Here is a 26033-nt window from a genome sequence, read left to right on the forward strand (position 1 = left end):
ATTTTAACAAATTTAAAAGTTTAGTTTTAGTTGTAGCATGACAGCGTAATGTTTCTCTAAATATAAAATCATAATAGAAGGAAAACTTAATAACCAACTAAATGAGCATTTAAAATATCAACTCATGCAGTACTCTATTAATTAATTGCTCTATTATGCATCAACTACCACGAGGGAAGAACGGTCTAGTTCATAGTAAACAAATGACAAGCATTAATGAACACCGCTGAGGCTATTGTTGTCTGTTTTCTCAATGTAACATACATTGTTTGTTAATTATATTAATTAACCAAGTCACTTTGTTGTAATTGTGGGAATGTAAATGGATATAAACCAACAATGGTACTGTACCGTACAACAATTATAATGATACGTTATAAAACAGCATGACCTTTATATGAATATAAAAATGTATGAAAACTATTTCACTATTAGTTGTTAAAAAAAGTATCTAATTTTGATATGGTATATCATCTAAAACTGATAACATAGACTGTCCCTTTAAATTTCTAGAGGAACATACACAATATGTAATATTTTAAAATTTAATCAATATTCATAAATCAGAAAATCTTTTCATATACAAAATCTTCAAGAAATGTTATGGTGTCAAGATTACAACAAAATAGATTTAATTCTTGAAATAACTCTTGAATCGTGTAGACTGGATGTTGTTCAGTTGTCTTTGAAGCGTTGCTCCTTGTAGGCATTTCAGGTCCTTTGGCATTGAGTTATAGATTTTCTGTCCTTCATAAGATGGATTTTTTATATATTTATTAGTATGGAAGGTGGTAGTCAGAAGCTCTTCAAGTGTTGTAGGCATGGATGTCCTCACCTCTTGGCAATTCCAGTTGATCAATAGTCATAACCACAGCATGAATATACATAGCCATGACAGTCAAAATGTTGAGAGTTTTGTAAGCCTACAGCTTTTTACAGCTTTTTTCTGAAGGATAAGTATTCTTTTTAAGTTGTGGACGGAGCTTCCTCCCCACACAGTCAGACGTATCTGATTTGGAATTCCACCAAGGCATGATATGCTGTCTTTGCTGCCACCAGCCCTCCTAGCCATTTCATTCTACGAAACACATAAAATCCAGAGGCAAGTTTCTTATTTAGTACATCAACACGAGCGGTCCAAGAAAGGTCAGTACCTATTATGAAGCACAGAAATTTAGTTGGCTGTTCTGTAGAGATGTTGGGAATTTTTTCTATTTCTTCATGTTTGTGACTAAACTTGATTTGTGTCGTCTTCAATGGGATTACTACTAAGTCGTTTTGGAGACAGTAGTGGAGTGTTTTATCTATCATGTATGTAATATCAGAAATAAGACTTTGAGCACTTTCATTCTTTTAAAGCAAGGTTATGTTGTCTGCATACATTATAGTATCCACAGTTCTATCATTTATAAAACATAGATAGATATGTGTAACAAGTACATACATGAAAGGACCCATACTGAGATACACATCTTTTCACTAGTAATGGTTTGGATCTGACAGTACTGTTTCTTCTGCTGTTTGTTGTCTGAATTTGTCTACGTCCTTCTATATAGCTAGATAACCAATATCTAGCCCTTCCTTAAAATCCTACTGTAGCCAGTTTATCCAGTGTTAATTTATGTCCTAAGCAGTCAAATGCTTTGCTGTAGCACAGTGATTTGCAGCATTAGCTAAGAATTTGTCCAGTCCAAAAGATTACTTTGGTTTTAGTCAGTTTATTACTTCTAGAACTTCTCTCTCATCAGTAGGGGTGAAATTTAATTATATATAGTGATAAGCCAGGAATATTGTTTGGATGAGCCAGAATTACATTTAGCAGCTAGTTTCTGTTTTCTTGAAGAATTGTTTCTATTTGTGAAAAAAAGTTGAAATTATCAGCAGTGACCTATGGATCATCCTCTTTCTTGCCATGCACCGCCTAGCAAAGAGAAGTATCCTGTGTTTGCTCACTGTTCCTTTCTAAGTTGGTAATTTTCCAGACAGCCTTTGATTTGTCGCTCAAATTGATTATACCTTCTTGAGTGATGTTACGTTTGAGATTTCGGAGTTTAATATCATCTCTACCTTGTGACTATTACTACCATAGTCATTCCATATTTATAAAAACCTCTGAGATATTCATTTATTAGAATATCAGCTTCATCGTCGTAGATTTCTTTTAACTTTTTGACTACTTCTACTACCTACTTCTCTCTACTTCTTTTTTTTAGTATGCATAGTCAAATGCTATTGTCAATATTGTCAAAAACTAATGATAAACTTCTTCAGTATTACAGGCATTAAGCACATAGTACCAATCTTCTCCAGCTAGATCCTTCTTTAAACATGTAATATTCCGTGCACTGTAGTTTCTTCTAAAGGAACTTAAATGTCTTTTATTCTTTTCCATTCCTTGGCGGATGCTGCAATCTTGCCCTGTTTGATCTGAAAATCCAGCTTCAGTGGTATTAACAGACTCTTCAGGGATATTTGTACATATGCAATCAGGAGATCTTGGAAGTACAGGTTATTCGAGTTACTGGACGACGGAGTCTTCTGATACCATAACAGAGAAGTTCAGAGAAGTTCAAAACATGCATTATCAAAATTCAGATCTAGACTATGATGTTAACAACACACCAGGTGGTCGATACTAAACACATAGAAAGAATTATTCTTCATGCTAAAGCTTCCCAATGCTAAAGCTTCACACAAATTCCACAGTGTGGTCAAACACATTAACTTGTTCTGCCTTTAAGTCTGTTGAGGATTCAATATACATTGCAACTCCTTCCAGTCGATAGTTTTCTCTACTGTAGTTAGCTAGCAGTGTTTAGCCATCAATTTTTGTCAGAGCTAAGATGTTAAAGGTTTTAAGACATGTTCTGTCTAAATTATGATCGTGGTTTTAGGGTAATAAGTCAGTGGTTTAGCCTTTCTAGTTTTTTTTTATGTACTTTGAATGATCTGGTGAAATATTATGACTTTTTTTGTGGTATTGGCCTGATGGAGATTTTTATATGGACCAGGAGTTTTGTTTTCTTTTATACAGTTCACTGGTGTTTGAGCTGTAAATTGAGGATGATCCTGGTTTCGTACTGAGTTTTTTTAGTAGTATGTGTTCAAAAAAGGTGTATTTCCATTATCTATGGTTTCACTCTCCTTCAGCTCTTTCCTCCGCTTATTTATTGGTTAGGACTCTGTACAGTTGTTCAATTTTTTATCAAAGGAGGTTTGACTGGCTCCTCCTATGTCATCATTGGATGATGTTTAATCCTGAGGTCCTGTGGTAAAAATCACAGTCAAGCTCAGTCTTTATCAAAGGATGTTTGGCTGTCTCCTCCGATGTCATCTTTGGATGATGTTTCATCCTGGTTCTGTACTAAGAGTCACACTCTTTATTCTACTATGGAAAGTTAGGCTGGCTCCTCTTGTGTAGTTGTGTGAAATATTTACCAGGTTTACCACATTTTGATTGAAAAAATCTTCAAGAGTTTCGTTATCAACAAGCTTGTATGCTGTACAGGGGTTTTTGGAACTAATTTGAGCGTTTTTAAGGAGGGTGAAACATTTAAAAAATTTAGTCCGATATATTTGTGTCCCTATTGTTGTCAGTCTGTTTGGAAATTTAGTTAAACTTCAGTTTGTCAATATATCAAACCAGTTACACCAACGAATTTCATTCACTGTCATGCAGAGTGATACAGTAGAACCCCTCATATCCGGCCCTCGGTTTTACCGCACCTCGGTTTATCCGGCCACTTCCCGGAAGCCAATATCGAAATTTATTTACCACGGCTTGCAGACGCGCAGTTGCACGCACTAGTCTCCCACGACTCTTGCGTTATTTTGGTGTATCTATTTGTTTACATTTTCCTGTGTTGTCCTCAGTTGAGCTAATAGGTTTAACCTGTAAACAGTTCGTTGATTATTTCCAGTGCGGTTAGTACAGTACAGTACAATTGTTTTGTTTCGTCAAGTGCTGTGTACTGTAGGTTGGTTTATCCGGCCGAATCGTTATCCGGCCAAGGGCTCGGTCCCGTGGTGGCCGGATATGAGGGGTTCTACTGTAGTTTATTTTTTATTATTTTGCTTCATTTATTTTTTGCTTTTGGAACAACTGTTGTTCCATTCAAGTTCTGGTGAATCTGAGGTTCAATGGTAACTATGTTACAATTAGCTTTGTAATAGGTAGGATGGCTGCTGTGTGTTTTCTTTTTCCATATCTGCTTCAAATGCAAGTAGCTCAGCATAGAGGCTGTCATTAGAAAGGGAGTTGGAATTATGATGTTTCAGTTTGAATGTAGAAATGGTAGAATCTAGAAGTGATATTTTTTCCAAAAGCTCTCCATATAGCATTATGAGGGTTTCTTTCTCCCTTTGCAGTGTTTTTATTTCACCTTCAGCATCAAGTTTGCTAACTTTCAATGCTTCATTCAAAACTTTCACTTCACTTTTAGATTTTTTAGTGTAATTTTGTAGCTTGAGCATATTTGCAGTTATTGCTGAGACTTTTCTATATTCACCATTGGTATTCTGAAATTTTCAAGTAGAAATTTTTCATAGTCAAGTAGATATTGTTCACTGTTTCTTTCAGAATTTTGATTTTGTATGATCTTAGTTGATTTTCTCTTTGTCCATATAATCATTAGGTTCAATTAATGTTTCTTAGGCTTTCAGTTTATTCTGTAGGCATGAAATTTCCAGATCTTTATTTCATTTTTTTTAGTTTTACAATGTGTTGTGAAAGAGTTTCAATTTTGTTTTCAGATTCTTTTAGCCTGTCTTCTAATTCTGAGGGAGATGTATCATATTTAATTTTAAGATAAATTTCATTCTTCAGTAAACTATTTTTATTTAGAATAATTCTACCAGCTTCAGCAGTAAATGTTAAGGATGTCTCTAAATCTTGCTCTCTTTTTATTGGGTTTGTTAATATTTTAGGAGGTGTGATGTCTTTTTCAGTACATTGTTTGCTTGGTGCCATAAAAAACTATTTTATACTTTAAACAGGTCTTGAGGTTTTAAATTTTATCAATGTATGCTGGCCACAGAGAATTACCCTTAATTTTGATAAAAACAGTTTTGTTTATTTTAAGCATTTTTTATTAATTTTTACGATCGTAGATTGTAGATTAAAATATTTCTCAGAGGCAGTTAAATGATATATTGGTTCTGGAAAATTATCATCTAGCAGAGAGACGTGTCAGAGATATGTCAGATTGCTGTAGAGAGATACACATACAGTTACACACTGACAGTTGTCAATACTCCACTATGATGCTGAGTGTTAGAGGTCAGTGCTTTGTTGCCTAGAAATGGTGTCGACATTTGCTATATTAGCATTTCTACAGCTGCCAATAAATTCATAGTTTTAGTCAATAATCAGGTTTCTTTTGATTTATTTTACTTTGGTAGTTCCTTCTTTTATACATATGAAGGCGTCAAGTCCTTCTTTGTAACTTGATACAATCAGTAAGTGATTGTTTTATAGCTAGCTCAATACGGAACTTGTATTAAACAGGTAAGAAAAGTTGGTGGTTGTTGGTTTTAATCCTTTATCCAGCAAAAATTCTTAGTTCTTTATCCAGCAAAAAATCTTAGTTTTCATTGCACTCACTGTCATTTAGTATTTTGGAGTGGGATGTATTATTAAAAGAATTTCTTTATTTTTGTATGCCAAATTTTGTTCCTAAAACTACTATTTTATTCTCATATTAGGCAGCAATCTAAATCTCTTACATCCTAAATGTGCTTTTTGCGGATTTGAAATCCATACAGTTATAGGACTCTGCCCCATGGGCTTCCGAAGTTGCAAAGTTAAACTTATGAGAGTATTTTTGTTTTATAAAACAGCAACACTAATTAATACACAAGTGTTACTAAAGCAGTTATTCTCAATCCACTAATCATCAATATCAGCTGTAGATTATAACAATCAAATGCAATGTGAAACATTATACAGCCCTTTGTTTGCAAGATGTTTAAAACAAATATTTAAACATGAAGTATTAATAGGTACATTGCATAAACTAAGCCAAAGGTCAATTGGTGTAAATTTTTTGTGATTGTCATTTTAGTATGTCAGGGTTCTCTTCTGATCATTTAACTAACCATTGTTATAAATTAAATTGCTAAAACTCAATTTCAATTAACAAAATTAATTGTGAATGTTTACTTAAAATTGGCTTGCTTCGACATTGTGAAGAACATATTTAAAATAGCCTACCTGAAGGAATAAACAGGGGGACCAGGCGCTAACATCACGATTGACTTAATCCATGACTGCAATTTGAGGAAACAAGTGAACGCAGTAAATCGGTGACCACTGTAAATGGAATCATAAAGTGATGCACCTGATACAAAAAGCAATTTTTGTATGGCAGATAAATCTATCGAGGAGACAGCTTGTCCAGTTTGCATTGATGATGGATACAATACTGATCAGGTACATACAAATTTAAACAATTCCTTAACCAAACCAAGGAAATAGGATGATTTTGCAAACAGGGATTGGAAAGCAAGGACTTGCACTATATTGTACCAGGTTTATAGATATTTATACTTTCTAAGGTAATCAAGACAGACACTTACTCAGACCGGTTTTTTCGAACAATTTTACCAGGGCTCAGGCCTTCAGGGAACCTGAGCCAGCCCTGCCACACTAGTACGGGAGCGGGTGGTGGGACATGACAGGGCCTGGCCGAATATCTTTTCTAAGGCTCGCCAAAGCTGAGTAAGGCCTTGAATCAAGAGTATCTACAAAGACAGCAATGCATAGCAAGCATATGACGTGTCCTTTTAGGGAATTAAGCTAATTGTAAATATTATATATGTGACTTTTTTAATGTTTATGCTTCTTTGACTCATAAGCTACTGTGCATCATGGTGTTGACATTTTTCATGAGGACTGAAATAACAAGTATCTCAAGTATGCCTACTTCCATTTCTAAATCATTATAGGGTTTCAGCATGTTACATCATAAGTGTTTTCTATAAGAAAGCTACAGACACCAACTTTAGGACCCCTCTACAGAGACCTAAATATCTGAAATATTACTAAAATCGTTGTTGCTATTTAATCAAATGTCATGAAATGTTACATAGAAATGTGAGTTATATTATTGGTACTGATAATAACTGTCTCAATCACCAACTTCAGGGCTCCAAAGCTTTGGTTTCTTACTTGAATTATTATAAAATGAATCAGGATATTGATATATCTTCCAGTGACTACCACTTAGCAGTGTATCCCATTAAAAGGATACCTTATATCTTTAACCTCCCTTTTATTCAACAATAAAATACCTTCAAAGCCTATCTGATCTTTCTTTTACCTTTCTTGATATTTCACTTTACAATCATCCATGGTTCTTCACAGAGCTATCATTTGTACAAAAAATATATTTCTACTTTTATTAACCTATCATAACCCAGATTTTGCTCATAACTAACAAATATTTACCACTCCAATGCCTTCCATGCCAAACAAGACGGTAGATAAGAAGAGTGGAAGCCTGGTAGCATCGCAAGAGAGAGGACGAGAGCTGAGAGCCGGGAAGTCACTGGTGGTGAAGTAGAGTGTGAGAGACACCCCCACTAACAAAAATAGATTGGCCATGGCACTGAATGGTACCATGTACTTCATCTGACGTATGGTCCCAATTGGCATTACCGGTATGATCATCAGCAATACGTACCAGCGCATGCCATAGCACAGCCCCGTGTAGTTCTCAAATACCTGCACATAAACATCATCGGGTAGTTTAATCATTTAATCACTCATGTTACTATTTACATTGACTGGATGGTTATCATATGCTATTATAATTTAACTACCTTGTGTCCCTGTTATTGATTGTCTGAGCTTTGGTGAAGTTTGTCTGTCTGCCCATCCATCTGACTGTCTCTCTACTCGCACAAAATGTAAAAAACAAACTGACGTACAGACTTGAAATTTTGCATAAAGCTTCATTTATATACTGGCAATTCTGAGTTCAATGATGGTGCATGTCACTCCATGGAATTTGTTTGAGCGTTAGCAAATATTTTGTCATTGGTCTCACAGATAACCATGATGGTAACAAGAAAATAACAAAACAAATAAATTTATAAACAAACTGAATTCAGTCATTTGATATTTCAACATGTGACTTTTATTCATAGAATAAAAAGATAAAGTATGACAAGATTTGATTTCAGAGCACTTTTGTTGTAGTACTCTCCCTAGTTCACTGGAACTTTTATTATTCAAACACTGCTATAAATCCTTATTTAATGGGAATTTATTATGTGGCAAGATATCTCGAGAAAGATCATTTCTACATCTCAACAAAATTTGCTATAGAAAAGCTTGCATCCAACCTCGGCCAAGCCTATTACATGACACATGGTGTAGTGTGGCGTATTCCTCCTTGTTATAAATAGTCTGAGTGTTTAGTAATTTTTTATTATGGTTTTCAGATTTGGTATTATATGGTAATATTTAAACATATCTTTTATATATGTGCTGGTGTTTTTTTTTTTTTTTCAACAAATAAATCTGTAATGATTTGAGAAAATTTAGGCTTTATATCAAGTATTATATTTATAAGATCTATCAAATTTGTTGCTTTATTTTTTGGAAATTAATATGCAGTCAAATATATAGTGTCCATAAACTGCAGGTATTTTAATTGATTAATCATTTCAGGCCTCAAATTGATTAATCATATTTTCGTATCAGAGTCCAGAGCATCCTTATGGCCTCATTTTGGTGTTTTAAGTTTCGATTTAAACTTATTTTCTATGTTGCTCCAAAAAGAGACAGGCATTGTAACATTGAAGTGAGAATCAATATAAGCAACTAAATATGCCTAAATGTCTTTACTACACAAGAAACAATCATGTTTAATGTACAGATTCCAGAGTTAAATTTTGTTAAAATCTTATCTACTTGTCCATCCCAACTTAAATTGTTATCAACTGTGAGACCAAGGAAACAACTTAATTTTTACTGAGTAATTTATAAGTCAAACATTATAGTTGGACTTTTTATTATAATTGTAATTTAATTATATAATTGTGTTTGTGTATTACCAACAAATATGACTTTTAATGTAATTGTTAATATTTTCTGATTCCACAAAAGAGCGTACTCTAACATTAAATTTATACAGTGTATAATGTAACTTAAGTGGTATTCTCATAAACTTTATGTTGTTTTTAGATTTGAATCATCAGCATATAGATACAAATTGATATAGAATAGACTATATTTTATTCCACAGCAAATTAGGCATGTTTTTCTGGTTTGAACACATTACCTGTACTAAATATAATTTACAGTAAAACCTTTTATTATCACTCCCGAGAAGTTGGAGTCAGTTAAACCGTGTTATTAATTAAGCACTGTTAAATACGAGACAGATAATTATTAAGAACAGAAATATGTACCTGCTTAAATGTAGCAGCAGCTGTCAAAACATAAATGATTCCAACTCCATAACAAGGCAACAGTATCCCAATGTTGGTAATCTGTCTGAAACATTTGTAACAGCTATCATAATGTATTCTTTACCACAACAGTTCTGGTTTCCACATAATGAATGAACTATTATTTATGTGAAAAGTTGAATTCTAATTACCTGCTTTCAATAGGTACAGTATTATGTTGAATATAAGCAATATTTTATTTAAATATTTAAAACTTTTATATTAAAAAAGTCTAATTTTAGTACAGTACTAAAAACTGTTGGACTATATGTACATATATGACATCTCTGACAGACAACTAAAAAACTGTTTCAATGCTTAAAAGGCATTCTGAAAACCAAGACTCAAAACCAAGTATTCTGAAATACACTGACTCAAACTTCCTCCTCTACTCAAGAAAATCAGGCAAATAGAGACAGTTCCATTTTTTAAAAAGTTTAGTCATGTCAAAATATCTTTATTACATCATCGTCAAGATGAGAATGGTGTCACAGAGGATTTACAATATACAAGAACAATACAGGTCCAACCAATACAACAATACAGGTCAATACAATACAACAATACAATGCGGGTTAATGATTGAGAAATTAATTTAAAGAGTAAAATGGGCGTTCTTGCAGCCACGTCTTGAGATATTGGCCAAACAGCTGCTTATTTGATTTCTTCAGGTTTTCAGGCAGAGCATTCCACATCTTGGCCCCAACATAGCTGGTCTTCTTCTCAGTTGAGCTGAGCCTTTGTATTGGTAGACAGTAGTTGGAGGCGTACCTGGTGTTATATTGGTGTTGTTGTGTTCCCTTGTTTGCCATGTCTGGCATCTTGACTGTGAGGACTCTGAGTTTTTGAAAGGCTTCCCTGCAGGTGTCTCTCGATCGTAAGTCTTTTAAGATTCTAATAGCTCGCTTTTGGAGTACAAGGACACGTTGTAGGTTTCCTGCGGTAGTACCACCCCATACAGCAATTTCGTATCTAAGATGTAACTCAAAGAGGGCATGGTAGGCTACTTTTGCTGTCGCCAAGTCACATGTGTTCTTAATTCGCCTTAAAGACAAAAAGTCCTGTACTTAATTTACTGCAGAGGGAGTCTATATGTGCTGTCCATGAGAGTCTATCGTCCAGTGTGACACCCAGATTTAAATTTCTGATATAAAAAAAATCTTGAACAAATGGAGATAACTATCATTACTTTGAATTCAAGATCCAGTAGAACAATTAGTGAAAAACTAGAAAACACCCTGACCTTACAGATGACAGAGCCAATCCAAACCATGACTTCAGGAAATAGTCAAACCAGTAATAAAAAACCAGAAATTTTTACAAAGAGTAATCCCTCCCCAACCTGAGGAACCAGCCAAACCTGTAAACAAAAACTACAAACCACTTGAAAGATTGCAACCTACTCCCGACTTCAGAAACCAGCCCAACCTGCAAACCACTTTGACAGATTAAAACCTATCTCTAACTTCAGGAACCAGACAAACCTGCAAACCACTTTGACAGACTGCAACCTACCCCCAACTTCAGGAAACAGCCAAACCTATAAACAAAAACTGCAAACCACTTTAACAGACTGTAACCTACTCCCGACTCATGAAACCAGCCAAACCTGCAAATAAAAACTGCAAATTGCCGGCCTCTTTGACATAAAAGACCAATTTTTTAGATTGCAAATCAACAACCTAAACTACAAAATACCTTCCTCCAACCAGACACATAAATTATAAAAACATAAATTCCTTTGAATTCACCACTAGAACACTGACTGTACTGCAGATAAATTAGACTTATTCAACGACCTCATAGATAACACTCCTCCTGATGTAATTATCCTGACAGAGCATGGAGTATCAGACACAAACATGGCGAACACTAGATTTGTACATTTTTGAAACTAGTCTACATACTAAAGGAAAGCTACTGTCGAACAAAATACATAAAAGATGGTGTATCAATCTACAGGAACTTAGTCAGAATACAACCAGCTTAAATGCAACCAGTTACAGCATTGAAATGGTTTGAGAATTGTCTGCTGTTAAACTTTCAGTTAAAAAATAAGACATTTATGTGGTAAATATTTATAAACCAAACAATGACTTTGAGGGGGCTTTGTACACTCTTAGTGACCTCTTAGAAACATTGTATGGAATAGCCCTGTTATTATTATAGGAGATATTAATGTCAATTCTCTCCATATAAGCATATAACATTTTAACTAACATTATAACTCATTACATGTCAAACATAAACATGGACCTAGCATGCCCTTACATTAGAGCTAGTAAGAGATTTATAAAAACGAAAACAATCCCCCAAGACCAAGACAGAAGAAAGAAGGATTCCTAAAGGTTCAGGAAGAGGTACTCCCGAAATCAAGACTATAGCAAGTCAAAAGAAAAAATCGTACGATCTCCATCTAAAAAATGAAAGAAAAAGGTAGACTATAGGGTTCATTAATATCTCAGAAGACAAGTCTAAATCAATTTGGAGAGCTATTAACAGAGAAAGATGCAACAATGACGCAGAGAAACAGCCTCTTCAGCTTACAATAAATGGGATGCTGACAAACAATCCAATTAAAATTGTGGAACAGCTTAAAAAAAATTTTATTAACGTGGTAGAGAACAGTATTATTAAACCAATCACACTGGCACCAGCAAATATCCATCAACCATTAATACAGACTTATCAAGTATCTTGGCCAAATTCTCCTCAAGAAGTTTATAATGTTATCAAAACCTTAGAAATAAAAAATTCTTTTAGCTTTGTTGAAATTTCATCAAAGTTCTTAAAATTATGCAGAACAGAACTTACATCACCATTTGTAAACATCAGCAATAAATCTTTTGCTGAAGGGATTTAACCGTCAAATTTTAAAAAGCCAAAGTTTACCCAAGTACAAACAAGGAGACGCATCACAAGAAAACAACTATAGGTGAATATCACATCTACTCATTGTTTCCAAAGAAATTGAAAACTAGTAATGACCAGACTTATGACACATCTCTTACCTAAAGAACAGCATGGCTTCACAGCTGGGAGATCAATAACAACTGCGATCATAAATATAGTAGAATACCTTATTCAGGCCATTGAAGAAGGAAGCACCACCATTTCAAAATGTATGGACTATAGTACAGCATTTGATTGCACCATTCATGAAATGCTAATGAAAAGACTTTAAAACATAGGAGTTCGAGACATATCAGCTCAGTTTAAAAGCTACTTAACTTCAAGAACATAGATAGTAGAAATAAACTCAAATAATAAAGGAGTAATCAATAAAACCACATCCAAAGCTTAAGCCTGAAGAAAGGAGTTCCACAAGGATCAGTGTTGTACATTATATTTGTCAGTGAGTTCCAACATTATACCAGTGACTATTACACAACCCTTATCTACGCAGGTGACAGACACTCCTTTAAAAAAACAAACTAACTGAAGATTTAGAAGTTACATCTTACATTGCAATGGGTATGGCTTCACAGTACTGCCAAAGTACTGAATTTGTATTAAATGAAAAGAAATGTCAACAGCTATTCATAGCTAGGAAAAAGGAAGATACGAGGGGTATTAGGAAAATAAGGTTCCCTATGCCGCCGAGACAGAATGCGATATGTTGGGAAAAATCTGGCTACACTGTCTTACTCATCAGCTATCCCTCTCTCTATCCATACCACTCGTGCCTCGCTACGTCCAACAGTGCCGGCCTAGCTGCCTTCGAAGATGGAGCTCCCTATCGTTGCTACCGCCAGATGCGAAATTCGTGCTGTGATACGTTTTTTAAATGAAAAACAGATTTCACCTATTGAAATTCATCGTCAGTTCGTCGAAGTTTATGGGGAAAACTGCATATCTGTTTAACACGTTCGGAAATGGTGTAGAGAATTCAGTGAAGGCCGCATGGAAATTCACGATGAAAACCAAAGTGGATGGCCTCATGACAGCCGTCTTTTGGGACAGGAAGAGCCTGCTTTTGATCGACTTTTTGCTTCATGGAACAACAGTAAACTCTGACAGATATTGCAACACATTAAGAAAACTGAGACGTGCGATCCAGAACCGCCGGAGAGGAAGATTGTTCAGTGGTGTGAGGTTTCTCCATGACAAAGCTCGACCTCATGTCTCACGTCAAACTCAAGAACTGCTGACAAATTTTGGCTGGACTTATTGTGACCCATCTCCTCTACAGCCCAGACCTAGCACCAAGTGATTATCACTTAATCCCAAAATTAAAGGAACACTTGGGTGGCCAACGCTTCAGTACCGATGATGAAGTCAAGGAAGAGGTTTACTCGGTTGGCGGCAGAATTTTAAAACATGGGGATAGAAAAGTTGGAGTATCGTCTACAAAAGTTTTTGGACAGAAACTGTGATTATGTGGTAAAATAGCTTAACTTTTAATTGATGTATAACACTAAGTAGAAATATAGAGCTGTCTATTTTAAAAAATATTGGGAACCTTATTTTTCTAATACCCCTTGTATCTCAGGGCTGTCAGAAGTAATGAGAGCCGAGAAAGTCAAATATCTGGGAGTATACATAGATGATGCTTTATTTTGGCAATGCTAAAGGGATCATTTGTGTAAAAGATGCAGCTCAGCCCTATATGTTTTGCAACGGCAAAACATATAAGTGATGGAAAAGTGACAAGAATTGCATACTTCTTTCTATCTGTCACACAGTTAAGATATGGACTGATAGTCTGGGGTAGTTCTTGTAAGACAAATTTATAGAGAATCTCATCCTCTAGAAGAAAGCAATTCGGATACTGATAGAATTGGGACCCCAGAACTTATGTCAAGATGCATTTAAAGATCTTAAAATTCTGTCTGTGGTAGCATTTCTCATTATTGAGAGTGCTATGTATTCTTACAAACAAAATTCGAGCGAAGGCACTGACATATACAGGTACAACACCAGAGCCACCAACAACTACTCTCTGCAAGCCCACAGACTAATGATATTTGAAAAGCAACCAACATATATTGGTGCTAAGTTCCTGGATATTCTGACAGAGGAAGTGAAGACGACCAGTGCTGCTGAAGAAAAGAACACACTTACCAGTGGCTACTTGACAGACCCTACTACACTAATGAGGAATTGGAGAACTGTAGAAGACAGTAATAATTTGAAGTGTAACAAAAATAAGCAGTAATGTAATTTTAACTATAATTAACAATGTAATTTTTATGTGACGACAAAACAATTTTCCATGAATATGTTAATAAAGATATTTGTCTAAATTTCTAAATAATATACTGTAACAAAGGAATAAAAATTAACCTAATCAATAATATTACTTAATATTACTAATGTCTCAGATTATTTATGGTAAGTAATAGGTATGTTCTATTATTAAACCTCAAATCGAATATCAGTGTTTATACGATGATTACACTTGAAAATTAAAAGTTTCTTATTATTTGCCCCTCTCCCTCCCCAAACACTGATGGCAGACGACATTCATGCAAAATTCGACAGTAAACACACCATAATATAGCCACTGATCATAAAAGGGTTGCTAGAAAATAATAAAAATGCCCTGAAAGGAATCTATTTCAATTAAAATCTAACCCAAATTAATAGATGGATTTGTACATATTTCAAATGTAAATTAATAGGATCAGTGATTTTCATGTCTAATATGAATAAATGTACACTCACACTGAACTTCCTGTACAGTTATATAACAAGATTTACTATTGCACAATGCTCTAGCATGCTCTATAGCCCAGGTAATAAAACACCAAAAATTACCCAGTGAAAAAATTCCTGAATTTTCTAGGTAGATTTTTATAGACTCTTATTATATAGCAATTAGGTACAAGCTGACCTAAAACATTCATATTCAGGAGCGATACTTAGATAAATAACAAAATACAGTAAACACATGAAATAACCCTTGGTAAATAAATCTTCCAAGCAACTAACAAACACTTGAATGAACTATTAGGAGGTAGCTTCCTGTTTGATCTGCTGCTTTACTGGGTTCCTAAACAGTAATTATTTTTTAGGTGTTTTAAAAGCTTTTAGTAAAGAACCATTTGAGATGGTGTTAAAAATATAAGAAGCTATGAATAGATTTGGTCATTAGTCAACCAAACCACCAGTAGTGGTTTGGTTTGATCATTGAAATCATTAAACAAACTCGGTATTTCTTACTCTCTACAGGGATGTAAGTTTTCCTTAATCTTTTAAGCATGCAAACCATAAAATTAACTAGAAGCAGATCAGTAACTTTTTAAAAGTTACTGATCTGCTTGTAGTAGAACAAATACAGTATATCTTGTGTTGCTTTCATCTTTAACTGTAGTAAAGGCCTTTCAGTGTAAGGTGTGAACAAGATTTTATAAGAGATGTATTCCAATAGGTATGAAAAAAGGCATATATTGAGAACATGGTAAAATGTTATGAAACATCCTATAATTATAGCTTTAGTCACCAATTTGAAAAGAAATACATTTAATATAAAAATTTTTGACAAAAAATGTTTTCTCTTACTAATTTTTGTAATTACAGTATTCAGCACTGACTTTGCCAATGTTGAATATTTTTTGAATTTCCCCTTCAAGGCGCATTGAAAGGCTGCTTCTGAAGTCTCTGGATAGTTGAAGTGGCTTTTATCTAACTGAGAGCAGAGTGCCTGAGATGACTTTACCTGTATGACATTACATTCAATTCAATTTAACTCAAAATATCTTTATGTGCAAAACAGTACATTAGAGTCAAATAAATAGATAAAATCCTTAAAACTAACTTACATAAAATCTAATCAACTAAATTAATTACAATTACACCATCCCTCTTGTATTATCATCCTGATTGAAGAACTCATCAATTGATTAACAAGGAAACTTCATTAAAGGTATTTTACAAAGGTTTGGAATGAAATAAAGTTTACTTGACTGTAAAAATAAGAAAAAATACATTTAAACAAATGTACTATACAAGTATGTCACAGTACGGTGGAAATTTTAGAATTAATTCTCCCGTAAGAATGGATTGAAGTTCTTTATCTATTAACACTAGCCTCTCCTCCCACTGCATTGAATAAGAAGTTGAGTCTTAAATTAATCACTCTTAGTTTTCTCAGTAAAACTAATAATTATGATTGGATGTTTTCAGGTTTAGCTTTTTGATTACTGTTCATTAAATATATATATATATATATATATATATATATATATATATATATATATATATATATATAAGCCTGTTCCCCAAATCCCCTCAAAAACGAGAACAATCCCCAAATTGTTATTTGTTTGCAGATAAACACCAATGTTACTATTTATATATTTTCTAAACAACTGAAGCCAACCTTTTTCTGGTCTAAAGCCAATGTGGCTGAAATTTAAGCTGCAAACCCTACAAATTTAAGATTTGTTATTAATATGCATATTATAATACACTGGAAATCAGTGACCCTGATTTAAAAACTGTAGAATATTATAATGTACATGGAATCTGAACATTTATTTATACATTTATTTCAAGAATAAATGGGATAATTGACAAGATTATAGACTGGAATAAAATTATTCATTTTCAAAAATAAATTCTGTAATACTGAGTATTTTTATTTCACTAGAGCAATTGGATTCAGTGGATTAAAGCAATTGAATCTACAAGTAACTAACTGTTGGTATTTAATATTACAATCTTACCAAAATATATGTGCAGTGTGCACACAAGAAGCCCACCAAAAGGGTTCCGAGAAACCCTACTAGCAGGCCAGCATTCATGAAGGCACTGGGCATTGCCAGTAGTCCAGATCCTAGGCTACTCTTCAGCACATTCAGGAAAGTGCTAACATCTCTGAAAATATGAAGAATAATATAAACCATTCTATGTAAATTAAATATTTTTAAGTACATCAAAACTAAACTTAAACCCAAATGTTGTTTGGTTTGACTCACTGATATGTTAATAAACTTTCTACTCATGATAATGTTTTCACAAATTCAAAATCATCACATTATTACATTCACACATTAACAGAATACTCATGTAGTATGAATAGTATACTTTTAACGAACAGAACTTTAATAAAGTGTCTCCAATCCAATTAAAAACTACATTAAAGAGTATATTACAAAATGCCTGTAAAATCTACTACTCCTCTAATTTAATTTTTCACAACTAATGGCATTGTGCCCCTGTATTCATCATTAGAAGCCTGTAATAAAAAATAACTCCTCATATTCGTAAAAGAAAACTGCCACCAAAAGTAAAAAGAAATTTTTTATTTTATTTTGGTTTATTATATTTATATTGACAGTGTACTGAAATGGTGAGGCAAATTTGAAGGCTAGGTTGAAAAAAGAAACTTTATAGAATCTGAATTCAACATTTTATTGCATTTATGGTGCAATTAAAAAATGTACAGGCAAATCATACACGTTTTTAACCTTTTCCAGAAGAACAGTTTAGCTTTCCTATTGTTACATGGGCATTCTCTAAGTAAAGTGCAATTTACCCATTTTTTATTCATCTTCACTGATAAAGAACTGAATTTTGAATGTTTCTGTTGGACATGGATAAATATTACTGCAGATATTTATGTCATAAACAAGCTGTTGAGGTTTTTGTTCCTTAGGTGCTCTAAGAATTACCACTTCAGTCTCATCCATAAATTAAGAAACATATCGGAGTATGCCAGTGAACCATAAATAAGCTAACAGAATCATATCACAATTAAAACTTGCAAGACTTTCAAGAAGCTTATCTTCAGGGCTTCATTGTACCTCTGTAATGTCAAAGTGGCTCAGTATTTCAATATTTCCCAGGGATTTTTCATGGTTACTTACGATCTATTAGTATGCTTCTAGACACGACTTTAAAATTCTGCTAATAATCTAATTTGAGAAAATTATGCTCATTGTATAACCACTTACTATGGCCAAATGAAAATATGACTTAAAATGTAGAAAACTGTTTTAATTTAAACATATCTTATGTTGGCGGAGAGTCAAATGCTTTAGTAGGTTTATGCTGCTCGATCAAGTGCAAGCAAGTGCTTTTAGAGTCTAATCCAAATTACAGTGACTGGAGCTCAAATACAGAAAACCTATAGAAGTCACAACCGCTGATGTAGTTATTTAATTGGAAGAGAACCATTAATCAGTTGACAAGTGCATCATAGGATAGCTAAATGAGTTTGGCATGTCATTTAATATTTGGTCCAATAAAAGAGAGTAGGACATCTATCTTAGGCTAGTACTGCAAACAAATGTTCTTGCTTGTGATATCTAGTACTTTTTATTTTGAAACTATTTCAGTTATTCTGACAACCTTTGTACAAATACTAGTTATTTTACATGTATGAGTTCAGCATGCTTTTTACTTTTCAGTGGTCTCTTAATGGCCAACCACAGGTGCAGCTGTCATAATGTCCAGCATATGTTGTGCACACTCATCAAAGAGTTAGTGTGGACAGCATTTAGATTTCAATAACTTTATTATATATCACCATGTTATGATGAATATAGTCAATAATCCTGTAAACCTTATTGATGTAATACATATTTGTTTGCATTCTTGCACACATTAAATTACATTTTACTTTATATTCATGCTTGACTTCAATACCAGTGTATCTTCATAAATGGTACTAGCGATGCAATACAAATTACTTACAGTGAAACACATCAGTCACTAATAGTTTATAAGTAACCATGAACAATCTATGGGAAATACTGAACCACCTTGATGATATAGAGAAAAAGTACAAACTTGTGTGATTTTCCTATACATTTTTTAATTTTACTGTAAAAGCAATAAAATATTGAATTCAGGTTCTATAAAGTTTCTTTTTTCAATCTAGTCTTTATATTTGCTTCACTATTTTGGTGCACTGTTAATATAAATATAATAAACCAAAATAAAATTTTAAAAACTTCTATTGACTTTTGGTGGCAGTTGTGGTTTATGAGGAGTTACTTTTTATTGCAGGCTTCTAATGATGAACACAGGGCACAAAGTCATTAGTTGTCAAAAATTAAGTTAGAGGAGTACAAATTATTTTACAGGTAATTTGTGATAATATGTGCTAACTGAGTTCAATGTTATAATACATGTAGAGTTTAAATATTTAGTAAAGATGATAATTAAATCAAATAAGTAGAATCCAAACTATTAAAAAAATTCTATAGCTGTTAATTTAGTAAACTGTCTTCTTTAAAATTAAATATTTTATTATTATTGAAAATTTAGTTCAATAAATAAAAACATATATTCCCCAAAATAAACTTTGATTGGTCATACCACAGGCCATATTCATTACAAAACCATGTGTAATTCTAAGTTTAAATATTAAAACCCATAACTAATAAAAATATTTTGGTAAAACTTATTTTAAAATAGATGACAATATTGTGTGTAGAAATACTTTCAATGCCATACTCTAACTTAATAACTACATTTTTCTCATTTTAATATTAGTTTTAATACAAACAAAACAAAGCAAATTGACAAGCTATGGTGTAACCCACCAGCAATATCACCATACAGATGCAGTGATTGGAACTTAAGGGATTAACAAAGTGCCCTGATTATATCTAGCTTCCTATTCATCTAATGTACACCATGGTCTAGGCACCATGAGCTAAAGGACTTAAATGCATCAAAGCTTTACTTTGATACTGTGAACTATTGATGGACTGGCAGATAGTATATGTCAGTGATATTACTATCTCTTTACTATGGATGACCCACCTTATGTGTGTTTCAATAGATGAGCATTACTATAAACTGTGAATGAAATCAGAGGGCACTTTATACTTACGATGTGGCATAATTGCTATGTCTGAAATTTGGTTCTTCAGTTCCTGATTTTCTATGTAAATCAGCTTCCACAAGTTCATATCTAAAAAAACAAAATTTAGCATACAAAATTAATTATCAGAAATAATACAAATTATTTCAACTTAAAAACGTAAAACAAAAAATAATCTATTTCTAATTTAAATATCACGAACATTTTACATTATGACTAATAAGTTGTTAAACTAAACTTACATTGACACATTGGTGAGGGATCTCAAGCTGAGCCTGATGTGGCAGGTCGGAGTGCAGTCTTTCTTCACTCGTGACAGTGATGACTTCCGCTTGTCATCAGACATCATGTCAAATATTGGAAGTATACACGTTCAGTGTGTTAAAAGTGTAAAATAAACCTTCGGAATAGCTCTAAAAAGAATACAAATAATTGTCATGTCACAAAAAATAATAAATTATCTCAAACTTTGTTTTTACTACCTTTAGAGAACCACATTATATTGCCAATCACACCATGTCATATTCAATATACTGCACACAGAATGCAATTTGTATAAAATGCTCATAATACGGTAAAATGAAATATAAACCTTAGACGTCAAATGCACATAGCAAAATAATTAATTGAAGATATTGCTTTTTTTTGTAAAATGTGTGTTCAAAAAGAATCTAGACTTATTTTATACTATGCCATGAAGTGGCTGGAGTGAGGTACATGCTGGTTTATAGAGGCAGTTCATACCAGGCTGGTATATAGTTTGTATTCATAGGCCGGTTACATAAACTCAACATCGTAGTCAGCTGTAGGTAGTTAAATATTTACACTGAGACTCATCACATTTTTGTTTTGTGCATTATAACGGAACATCCCAATACTGCCAAAAAGAAACTTGTTAACTCCCATGTTAAAACCATTCTAAAAATCCAACAGGTCTTTAGAGAAGATGCTTTGAGTTTGATACACATCAAGGAGTGGTACAACAAATTGAAGATGGTACAATCAATTTTAGGTTTAGGTTGTGCTTAGACAAAATATAGCTCAAAATAAAAATATAAACTTTTTCAGTATGAACATGAATTACAGCTTCAGGGATTGAGATTAATTATAAGTTTTCTAAATATATCTTCAGTCGATTCCATTTGGACCTGATTACAAAATTCCTAAATTTCCAACTTTAAATGCCTAGAATTTCATGTGGAGTGATCCAAAAATTTTGTTCTACTTATTCTGACTAAGAATTTAACATAAAAACGTATTTTTCAAACCCAAAACCGATTGCACCTCCTTAAAGAGGGCGGCACAGTAGACGGTGAACCTCGTTGTATAAGACCAGCAATAAATCAAAATAATAAAGTTATAACAATCAAGTTCACGTTTCAGTGATGGAAGACCGACATTATTATTATTGTGACTATCCGTGAATTAGCTACAGAGTTCAACATCATTACCGCAGTGATTCAGTTTATTGGATTTTCACAGGATTTAGCCATATACAGCGTTTTTGATAAATGTGTTCCAGAGAATTTGTCAGTAATATCATTTGCAGCTTGAAATTACTTAAGGATATCTTAAAATGTACGTACACAAAATAGCCATAATTATCCAAAAAAGTCATAAAAGGTGCCATGGGTATAAACCCATGGGTATGATTAGAAAATCAAAGTGCTATTAGTCTTTTCAGTAGAAGCACAATATCACCCTCCCCAGAGAAAAACACATTAAGTTCAAAGTAAAATTAAGGTAATGTTCTCCATATTTTTGACTGCAATGAAGTATATGAATATAGTAATGAAGTTCATCAACAGTATAACTAGAGTATGCATCTAAGTGCCAGACTATCATTAAAAAGTACTACCTAGAAGTTCTACATTGCCTATGTGATATGGTGCTGCAGTGCGATCTCAACAGCTTCATTAAGAGAATGTAAATTCTTCTGACCTTGTCCCATAATTCTTGCAAAACACAGAATCCCTGTATTTTGTAAGGCCTCCTACTCCTCTGATATGCCAAGTGATTTTTTATTGTTCCCCAACTTGAAGATGCTCGTTAATAGTTCTGTTTTGAGATCAGGAATAACAGAGTAAAATCTGATGGCTCACCTGAAGTCCATTCTGAAAAGACATTCAAGAGCAAAAGTGGCAAGAGCATTGGAATAAGTTTTTGGAATCTCAAGGGGACTATTATTAAAAACATTTCTTTATGTAATGTGTTGATTATAACACATTTTTCCAAATGAAGGTCAAAGTTTTTGTGCATTTGTAATAACTTAACTTTAAAATAGTCTTTGGACTTTTAAGTTTAAGGTCCAAGACAACTATGTACTATAAAATAAGAATACATTAAGTTAAATACGTATTAAGTATATTACAAAAGTGTAGTTTGTAGTGTACTACAGTATAAAGACAACCATACATAGTCTGGTTGAAAATTTTCAGTGCAATACAGAAATTGGTCTAAAACTACAGAGATTTTATGAATACTTTGGTAAAAATCAGCACAGTCACCACACTAGATAGAAAATATTCTTCAATTTGTAAATTACATTTGAACAATAACACAGAAGTGATAACTGATATAACTTGTTACATATAACTTCTTAATAACACTGTAAACAGAAATTTTATTTTGATATTATATCCAGAAATCAGCTAAATAATGCATGAAATATGAGCTTAATAAATGATGGATAATTAATCATTTTACAATAGCTTAAATTTTACTCTTCTATTCCGACAAAATTTTGTCTCATATGCAGCAACAGGAGTACAGTCTTAACAAGTTTGCCCATGAGTTAATTTTAAATAAAGTGCAGTTACTTACCATATAGAATTAAAATCACTTTTACCACACAAACAATCACATTTTGATCAATGCATGTTATGTTACTCTCTAGACATAACAATTAAAGTTATTTAATTTTAAATAGTAATAAAAACCCACAAGAGAAATTATATCTTCTGACAGCTGCGTGGAAAATATTTTAAATGCTGCATTTCATAAAATCTGATAAGATGAGACAGATACTTGTTGACTGCAAAAGGCCAACATTAATCAGTTTGACCTTTTAATAATCTGCAGTTTTAATTGAAATATTAGGAGTCTATAAATATACCTATCAAAAATAAATCTAGTAGTATAGTTTTGAATTTTATATCCAACGAATTGCTTCTCAAATTTATGGATAGATGGATTAATAAATTTAATAAACCAGGTATCAACCAGACATATTTCATCCATTTGACTTAAGTTGGTTCTGTTATTTTGTATCTTTTGAGTGAAACCTAGTAAGTTTTGTTATTTTAAGAGAGAAATTTAGGGGCACACTGATAAGGTAAAATCAATAAACTAATAGAGCATTTAAAATTGCTTATATAGCATTGTTTAAATGAAAATAATGGGTTGAACAATCACTCACACATGCAAACTACCATCAATGGTACAGGATATTAGTACATTGGAAAAACTTATCCAGGTCATCGGCTCTATGTATGTCTTTTTAAGTCCAGCCACAAAACAGTGTTTTCAATAGCTATGATGGAGAGAAAGGAGGAAAATTTCATAAGTGCTCTCTGGTAACTAAAAACAACTATGAAAATTACAGCAGTCTTGTTGTGAGACATACGTTAAACATATGCAATAGAACAAGTACTTATAGAAATTTCACAAGAAATTAACACTATTATAATATATACTATTGTATATTAATACTATTATAATAATATTACCTATGTGAATTAATACTATTCCTTTTTTAAACTAATACTAATAATATATCATGTAAATAATTAATAGCTATCTTTAAGTTTTATTGTTTTGACTAGCTACGGTATGCTCCTAAAATACTCGTACAGGTCATATGCATGTCATAAACAATAATTCTGAGATTCTATTCTCACCAAGTAAGACAACTACATCATTGATTAGGATATTGCTGTAGTAAAATTTTGAAATAACATGTGATTTCATCAAAGGAAGTTTTAGGTACAGTGATAAAAATTTATGTAATTTTCATTCTGAATGAACTGAAGACAAAAACTCTGGCCAATTTCATTTACTGGCTCAGTCCAATTAAGAGTATAGAATTAATTGCAAATAAGAGGCTATTACTTGGTCATAGAGCACTACTACTACAGTGTTTTGTAAACTTGCAAGAAAATTTATCATTGATTAGGCTTTGTCTTGATTCAACATGTTCATAATAGTTCATGAATTGATCATGTTCATCAATCAATTATATTATTTTGTTTATGTTCTCATAAATAGAATACTACATGGTTACACAGTCATTTATGCCATGAACATTTAAATGAGCATAAATCTATATACAAGGTGAAATAAAAAGTGTCCGCAATTTTTGAGTTTTGTGGGTTTGGAGAGTCTGGTTGTCAAGATTTTTTCTATTATGTTGGAACCTACGCTTCTGAAGTATAATAAAACTTCCAGATGTATTAATTGTTTACTTTTTCAGTGGCAATTGCTAAGGTTAGACATGTTTTATGGACTCTGATTTTCGTTTGTTAAAAAAATGGATCAAAGAATTTGTATCAGATTTTGTATGAAAAACTAAATAAAGTGTAGGAAATGTTAACAAAGGCCTATGGTGAGTCTCTATGAGTAAAACAAGGGTTTATGAGTGATATAAACGTTTCAAAGATTGCTGTGAAGACATTGTAGATGACAAATGCTCTGGACACCCCAGCATATCAACAAACAATGAAAATGTAATAAAAATGGAAGAAATGGCTATGAACAACCACCATATCACCATATTATGATCAAAGAAGTTGCTGATGATGTTCACATTTCAAATTGGCTCATGCCATAAAATTCTTTTGAATGTTCTAGGTATGAAACATGTGGCTGCTTTATTAGTTCCAAATTTTTGAATTTTGAACAAAAACATGGAAATAGAAGTTGGTCAGGAGGCACTAAATGAAGTTAACGACAATGACAAATTACTGAAACATACTAAGTGCAGTCAAACATGAAGGTTATTCTCACTGTGTTCTTAGATTTAATGGCATAGTGTATCATGAATTCTTGCCACAAGGTCAAATAGTCAATAAGGAGTACTATCTGCAAGTTCAACGGTGTTTGCGTGAAGCAATCCGAAAAAACATATGGAATTGTGACAAAACAATTCATTACAATGCAAATCACACTTCATTGCTTGTTCATTAATTTCTGGCCAAAAACAAGACTATAATGATGCTCCAGCCTCCATATTCTTCTTCAGACATGGCTCCGTGTGACTTTTTTATTCACAAAAATAAAGAAAATCTTAAAGGGTGATTGTTTTACAAGCATAGATGACATTGAAATTTCATCACTGAAAGAGCTAAAGGTTCCCAAAGATCGAGTTTGAGAAGTGTTTCGAGGATTGGAAGAAGCGCAGGTACCTATCCAAAATATCTAATGGTGACTATTTATGAAGATGACAACATTAAAAGACAAAAGATTTTGTTCAAAAATGAAAATTTCTGTTACTTTTTGGACATACCTTGTACATCAGTTACTTGCAATATGTAAGAACATTAATAATATTATCACTATTAATGCAGACCATTGAGATCTTGCATTAAACTATGCAGAGAACTCTATAATATATTGAACCCATCAGATGTCATATTTCCAACACACACTGCTCTACAAGTCAGATATATATGATCTTAGACACATGACAACCTGTTGTGAAAGCCCCATTGGCGCAAATTTTTCCAAATGACATCTGTGATTTATGTATCTGAATTCTTTAGAATAATCTAAGTGAGAATTGTACCCTTCTGTGACTCAT

At 32.9% G+C, this 26033-nt stretch overlaps 1 protein-coding gene across 2 annotated transcripts in view; it reads right to left on the minus strand.

The window, feature by feature from the left end:
• LOC124362701 (proton-coupled amino acid transporter-like protein pathetic) overlaps nucleotides 1-23280 on the minus strand; it is a 36384-nt gene extending 13104 nt beyond the window's left edge. The window contains exons 1-8 of one of the 2 annotated variants that reach the window (XM_046817417.1): nucleotides 23060-23280; nucleotides 22178-22350; nucleotides 20479-20649; nucleotides 20246-20326; nucleotides 17127-17277; nucleotides 15993-16117; nucleotides 9418-9502; nucleotides 7448-7723 (exon numbers count right to left, since the gene is read on the minus strand). In XM_046817417.1, coding sequence (XP_046673373.1) covers nucleotides 7448-7723; nucleotides 9418-9502; nucleotides 15993-16117; nucleotides 17127-17277; nucleotides 20246-20326; nucleotides 20479-20585 — 825 coding nt within the window. In that variant the 5' untranslated portion in view covers nucleotides 20586-20649; nucleotides 22178-22350; nucleotides 23060-23280. The remainder of the gene's footprint in view (nucleotides 1-7447; nucleotides 7724-9417; nucleotides 9503-15992; nucleotides 16118-17126; nucleotides 17278-20245; nucleotides 20327-20478; nucleotides 20650-22177; nucleotides 22351-23059) is intronic. The other variant, XM_046817416.1, reaches the window with a different exon arrangement.
• Nucleotides 23281-26033: the final 2753 nt, after the last annotated feature.

The sequence above is a fragment of the Homalodisca vitripennis genome, chromosome 5, assembly GCF_021130785.1.
Source record: "Homalodisca vitripennis isolate AUS2020 chromosome 5, UT_GWSS_2.1, whole genome shotgun sequence".
NCBI lineage: Eukaryota > Metazoa > Arthropoda > Insecta > Hemiptera > Cicadellidae > Homalodisca > Homalodisca vitripennis.